The sequence below is a fragment of the Emydura macquarii genome, unplaced genomic scaffold (genome assembly GCF_026122565.2).
Source record: "Emydura macquarii macquarii isolate MOO-44397 ecotype Brisbane River unplaced genomic scaffold, CSIRO-AGI_Emac_v2 contig_3345, whole genome shotgun sequence".
NCBI lineage: Eukaryota > Metazoa > Chordata > Testudines > Chelidae > Emydura > Emydura macquarii.
The window spans coordinates 1,896,705-1,903,640 of record NW_027133482.1 but is presented as its reverse complement, the minus strand read 5'-3'; the positions used below and the strand labels follow the sequence as shown (position 1 = coordinate 1,903,640).

The 6,936-nt window shown below is 49.8% G+C and overlaps 1 protein-coding gene across 2 annotated transcripts in view; it reads left to right on the top strand.

Annotated features, from left to right (window-relative positions):
- The first annotated feature begins 680 nt into the window (after positions 1–680).
- The window catches only part of DDRGK1 (DDRGK domain containing 1), a 54,202-nt gene continuing 47,946 nt past the window's right edge, over positions 681–6,936 (top strand). Inside the window, exon 1 of one of the 2 annotated variants that reach the window (XM_067533540.1) lies at positions 681–913. In XM_067533540.1, the coding sequence (XP_067389641.1) occupies positions 823–913 (91 nt within the window). In that variant the 5' untranslated portion in view covers positions 681–822. The remainder of the gene's footprint in view (positions 914–6,936) is intronic. The other variant, XM_067533539.1, reaches the window with a different exon arrangement.

The window sequence follows — 6,936 nt, the reverse complement described above, 5'->3', positions numbered from 1 at the left end:
TGGGAAAGAAAGCCAGGCATTCGCGAGGGGACTGCCAAGGGTTCCAAGAGGGCACTGCGGGAGGGATGGCTCCACGGAGCAGAAGGGGAAACTCTCCGACAGGAGGAGCGCTTCATGGTGGCGCGTTCTCCGGCGGGGTGGGGCGGGCGCGGTGCCGCATTCGACGCCTTCGCAGGAGGCCCGGGCAGCCGGTGGAACGAGGGGTTGCCAGGGAGCGCTGGGCGGGCCGCAGGTTCGCCGACGAAGGGGCGACGGGTCCATCGATGGCGACGAGCCGCTCAGCTCGGGTCATGGGCGGCCGGGGCGCAGGGCGGCGCCCCCGGCCCAACGCGGACAGGGCATCGCCCAGGGCCAAGGCGCAGGCAGGGCTTGGCCCGCCAGGCCCTACCCGGGCAGCTGGGGCTGGGCTCAGCCTGCCACTGCCCAGTCCCCTCCTGCTTGGGGCCCTGGTGCCCCTGCTAGAGCCATGGCTGCGGCCTAGGCCCCTCTCTGCCCAGAACAGCTGCCCCCTTGAGGCGGGAGGGCTCCATTGCAGGCAGCGCCTTAGCCACCTCTGCCCTGCGCCAGCCAGCCAGCCAGCCAGCCCGGCACGCTATTGGAACAGGCACCGCAAGGGCCACCCCTAAGTCGGGGGCCTCCGCCTCCCGGCCCCTGCTCGCTTCCGGGATTGGAGGAGGAACGTACCAAGAGACTCACGCACGCAAGCACGCACCCCTAGGCGCTCGGGTCGCTTTGGAAGCGGCCGCGGCGGCGTTCGGCAAAGCCTGAGGGGGCGTGGCCAGGCCGGTGGGGGCGGGGCGGTCAGGCAGTCACGTGGGGGCGATGATGGACCCGGTGCTGTACGTGTTGGCCGCGGCGCTGCTGGCCGCCCTCCTCGTCTTCGCCAGCCGGCTTCGGGGCCAGGCGCGGGCAGGTAACCGGGGGCGGCGGCGGCGGCGGTTCTCCTCTCGGTCCGCACCTTCCCTTCCCCCCCCCCTCCCCTCGCCTCTGTTCGGAGGGCCTGTCCTCACCTCGGTCCGACTCTCAGCCCGGGGGGGGGCGGGGCAAGCTTTTTGCCTGGTGAGGGAGGGGGTCTGAAAGGAGCCAGGAGCGGGCCCCCCCCGGCTGCACCCCCCCCGAGGGCCCCGCCCCTTGGCTGGGGGCAGCCGAGCCCCTGAGGGGCACAGGTGCCCGGGGGTGAGGAAGAGGACCGCCCCCCCCCCGTGGGCAGGCTGGCCCCTGGCTCCCTTGGGGTGGGGGGAGCTCGGGGCGCTGAGGGGCAGTGGGGGGTATCTGGGGGCAGCTCGGGGCGCTGAGGGCTAGTAGAGGGTGGGGGTGGGGGGACACCTGGGGGCAGTCAGGGCAGGCCAATGGTTGGTTCCCCAGGCAGAAGATGTAACGTGGCCTTTCCCCAGCCTGCTCCTCGGTGACACAGCCGTGGAGCTGCCCTGCCCGGCGCCCGCTTTATATCCATCGCCGTGATCAGTGAAACGGGACAACATCCGTGCCTCACTTTCCCCCTCTCTCTGTTTGATTAGCATCATTGGCATTGCACTAACGGCTGCAGGCCACGCTCGGGGATCAGGGCCCCGTTGTGCGGTTCGCACGCACCAAAAGAAGCCAGTTCCTGCCTTGGAGAAGTTACAGTCAGAGTAACTGCTGGCTGTTTTCCGCAGGAACGTGCAAAGGAGAAAATCCTGGCTGGGCTCCTGGTGTCAGGCTGGATGTATTGATTGAAGTTGTCTCTTCAAAGCCTTTATGCTGCTGCCCTCTCTTAGGAACACAACATTTCTCACACCAGACACAATTATTCATACTGAGTGCTCCAGGTCCTGAAGAAAGCAGAATCTGTTTCCCCAGTGAAGCACTTGGCTCCAGTGGTGAAATGCTCCTTGTGGGTTGTGTGTATTCCTTAAGCCCTGGACCATGAGATTTGTTTATGTACGGAGTAGGGCGATTCCTCACACTGCGTTAGAGAACACTTTCCACACCAGGTCCTGCCCTAGGAGATCCTGCGCACAATTTACAAAGCCTATGAAGTGGACAGAGTTCAAAGCCGTAGGCCTGGTCTATGCTACAAAATTGACCCAGGTGTATCAGTCAGGTGTGAAAAATCTGTCTCCGAGTACTGTTGTTAAGCCAACCCAACTGCAAGTGTAGACAGCATGAGATCAACAGAATTCTTCTGTTGACTTAGCTACTGCCTCTCAGGTAGGTGGATTACCTACTCCAATGGCAGAAACCCTCCTGTCAGCGTAGTTAGTGTCTATACTGAAGTGCTGTAGCATTTCAAGTGTAGATAAGCCCTTAGGGTTTAACTTCCCACAGACACAAGAGGCAGACTGGCCCCTGCCCCTGCTTCTGGCCTTGTCTCTAGCAGGAAGTTTTCACAAAAATTTCCCACTGTTCCTACCACGAGGTCAGATGGATTGGTGGTAACATTGGGGAAGATGAGATGTTGGTAGCTAGCAATGTTTTAAGCACCATATTGTGCTGCTCTGAGAAGGGTTAGGTGACAGTGCTTAAAATTGTGTTGGCTGCCTGTGGTTGCAATAGTGTAAAACTTCTGCTGCAATTTCCTTGAAGCCCAAATGACTTTAGTGGAAGCCTAATGTAGCCATAAACTTTCCAGATCAGTGTGTTTTAAAAGTGAAGAGAGAGGCTTCTTAGCTCTGAAGATCCGAGTTCAGGTCTATGCTAGAAACTTTTGCTGGTATAGTAATGTTGGTTAGGGTGTGTAAGTGACATTTTTCTACAAAAGCACTAGTATAGATGCAGTTATATATAAAAGTGCTTTACCCAGCATAGCTTATGTCACTTGCCAAATTAGCATAAGCTATACTGGCAAAAAAGTGCTTTTTTGCCTGTGTAAACTGTGTCTACAACAGACAGGGTTTGCTGGTATAGCCATACCTTTTCTAGTATAACATTTCTTCTAAAGCAGCTCAGGAACTACTGATATCTAAGGCACAGCGGGCAGCTGCCTCCATTGTTCCTGCCATAGATGTTGACATGTCGGTAACTGTTGCTGGAGAAATACCACTTCCTGAACTCAGGACTTGCAGGCCAGGATGAAGCAAGAACAGTGTTTTGTATTGTTTTGAGGGGTTTTTTAAAACAACTCTTTTCTGAAACCTAACTTACTTTGAAGCCTCTGCATCTATTATTACTGATCTGGGATCCCAAATAGGCTTCTCTCTTTTTTTTTTTTTTTTAAAGGTATTTTGGTTCATATTTGTTCATGTTCAGAATGTTTTAATTGTGTTGAAACTTAGGGCTGGTCTACACTTACTTCTGAGATTCGGTGGCAGTCAACCGGAGTTACGCAAGCTATGCAAAAAACTTGCGTAACTCCCGTCGACTTCTCTGCTTCTCTTCTGGTCACCATCTTCACTGCACTGCACCGACGGGAACTGTGTTCCCGTTGACACAACACTACGCCACTTGAGAAGGTGGTCTTAATATGTTGATTTCTGGATTGACTGAGCAGGTCTTCACTGAGCGCTCAGTCGATCCAGAGAAATCGATCTGACGACGGCAAATTTGCCGCCGTCAGTGAAGATGTAGCCTTATTTTCAGTGACATTTTGTGACACTCCTTGAATTACCTTTATCTTCAAACAGATGCGTTTTATTATTATTTAATGATTTATATTGACTTCTGTGGCCTCAAAGAACTTTAAAGAATTGCAAACATTAGGCTTGATCCTGTCCCCCTTACACACCAAATAGTTGTTTTCAAAACCATTGGGACTCCCATGCATTCAATGATGGTGGGATGTGATCTACCACAGGGGTCATTTCTCTTCTTGGGTGGAAGGCAACAGCTGTTGAATTATTAGCATAATCGTTACACCTCGCTGAGAAAGGTACTTTAGGCCAGGGACCTTCAGCCTGGGGGCTTGCAAATAGGATTAAGGAGTTGTGATAACCCTCACAAAGGGAGTTCTGTATGTCTGGATAGAGGTCCCAAAACTTCTATAATGTGATGAGAGGTCACAGTAAGGAAAAGGTTGAGAATGGTTGTTTTAGACAAGTGTGTAGTGACCACAAGTAGTCAGTGTCACAGTTTCAGGGTAACTGCACCTGTATTTCTTCTGTGGGCATCCACGAAGGAAACCTTTAAGTGGGTGTCTGCTCCCAGGCATCACCTCTCCTGCATAGAGACCTGTGTCTCACTTTCTTGTGACCAGGGGTTTTAAGGCTGCACAGCTTCCTGGTCTACACTGTAATATCCCCAGGAGCCACTCTGCCATCACTTGTGCTTTGCTTTCTCTCTGAGGGCTATAACCAGTGTATTGCCAGCAGTTGCAAGTTACCACGCAGCTCTTCCTAAGCAAGCACATATATTCATAAGGGAAAGGTATTATAGTGAATATATAGAAAACTATAAAAGAACATACATGTGTGAAAAAGGTTATCAGAGGTGTGTCTCACACCGCCCCCCTCTGCCCTGCTTCAACATAAAGGTCTGGCATGTGTCAATCCTTCAAATCCCACAAGTGGTTTTTCCCTATGGTTACAAATTCACATCAGTCTTCAGCTCAGGAACCAGACTGAACAACCTGAGTCAGTTTAAGATCAGGCTGTTTATCTAAAAGCTCTTTTTTTGTTGTTCTCTGAAGAATCCAGTTTAAAGCAGAATATGTGCACCAGGAGGTAGTACCTCTCTAGAGGTGTTATAACCTGAATGTTTTGACTTCTCATTCCCTACTGTTTTCACTTGCTGCAGGAGCTGTGGTAACCCTCCTCCTATGGCATGCATAGTCCCTAGCCTACAATGGTCCATGAAGCATTCAGACCTTTAATGCAATACGGTCTCCCAAAAATATTGCAGAAAGTTGCCCCTCTGTCACAGTCAGGACACGGGCTGTGTTTCCTTGGAAAGGCAGTGCCTCCAGCAGCACAGTTCTTTTAACATGCTGCTGGGGCACTAGTTCAGTCCTGCTGAGAGTGAAAAATGCTACCCATTTATTAAAACCAGAACTGTACCCTATATCACTTGCTAATGTTTGGAAAATTGAAGCTTGGGGGGCGGGGGGACATGACCAAGATTTCCCCCTGGGCTAAGTAATTCTATCTGTCAGAGATGGTGGACAGCAAGAAGTGCCTTGTGGGTTTGCAGGATTTTTTAAAAAGGCATGAAAATAATGGGATATGGATGGCATTATGGGATGAAGAAAGTTGCCTGATGGGATCTAGGCTCCTAGCACCCAGAGTTCTCTGGGGAAAGTCTCCCAAAAGACATTGTACTGGAGGGTGGCGCATGGCACACTGGGATACCTGCCTACCCATGGTGCACCATATGCACTCCTGGTGAGTATGCACAGCGCAAGAAGCCAAGTATGTGCATGAACAAGCAATATACCGACTGGCGGCTGTATGCCCCGGTATCCGGTGTTGAGTGATTTGTAATGCAGACGTGGCGTGGTTCTGCATGCCAGTACTGGTATGCAGTATCGTATACACACTGCTAAAACGGTGTGTGCAGCAAATGTACGGCTTTTTGTAATGGTATGCCTTCACCCCTGCTGCTTTGGGTGTCGCAAGTTGAGCTAGTTTGTGGATAGAAGAGAGAGGGTCCTGCAGGAAGTGGTGTGGTGATGGCTTATTTGAAACCTGTTTGTAAGGCAGTTGCTATAGTAGTGCTTATCGCTATGCAAATGTATAAATAAATGCAGTAGGTGGTGCTCTTTCTTCTGAGTCCGTACAAGCCTAGTAAGCCAGCATACCCTTAGAGCAGTGTTGTAAAACTATCATGAAAATCTGCCAGCCCAGGCACCGTGTTGACTTGCTGAGTTACCAGGATATTAAAGAGGATAATGTGGTATGAGGAGAGAACATGTTTTACTTGCCCATCAAAAACATAAAAATTCTTTGCTGTGGACAAGTAAAATTGTCTAAATCTGTGTTAGGGAACACTCTTGGGAGGAGACTTTATTTGAGCTGGGATGTAAAACTGCCGCCCCAAGAATTTTGGGCCATGAAGGAACCTGTGGCATTCTTATAACGGTATAACCTCAAAGCCCTGCTAAATTCCACTTTGGAAAACTATTCTGCTTTCCTAAATCCACCTGCACTTTCAGTGGGTGGTTTGGATTCTTCTGTCCTCTTTTAGCTTTGTATAGTGATGCTTTGCATGCTGTTTGCTGTAGTGCCAGGTGAAGTCATCAGTATATAAACACTTCCATTTGTTAACTGATTTAGGCCCCTTTAGGGTATCTGGTTTTGCCTACACTGGTGGTTTTCGAAAATCCAAAATTAAACTGATGTCGCAGCATGCACATAAGAAAATCCAGTTTCCTGCTGAACTGAGGTGTTTGCTGGGGGTAGAAACACTGAGTCATAACACTGGAGTTATGGAAAACTTTGATAAAACTAAACATGCAGTTCCAGGCAACTCAGTTTTCCTTTTCTGATTTTTTGTTGGTCTTGTCCTTTAATTGGGAGCTTTGTTATGCATTATTATACTTTGCGGAGGGTTTATAGAATGCTCTATTTTGTACAAACTTCTGGCAATCTAAATAGACCAGCAATACTGGTCAGTTACCATGTGCATTCAATGGCCATGAGAAGTAATCGTTTTTTGGTTTTGGTTTTTTAAATATACTAAATACTACTTTCTTTGCTGAATTAACCCTGATAGATTTGGGGAATAACCATGTCTTCTGGGGCGATTTGAGTCAAGGTGATGCGATCACTGGGTTCACACATTTGTCCTTGTGGGGGCTGAGCGCTCTGGTTTGAAATGAACACACACTTTATAAATAGATTTATTTCTCATGAAATGTATAACGGTCTCTGTTTCTCAGGAATTGTCTTCTGGGTAATTTTTTTTTACACCAAATAAACGAGTGCAAAAATTACCCAACTGATGCACTATCCAGGAATATCTTTAAAATTTGACAGGCATGTTGAATCCTTTTACAACGAAGGATACCAAGCCTTGAACTGTGGG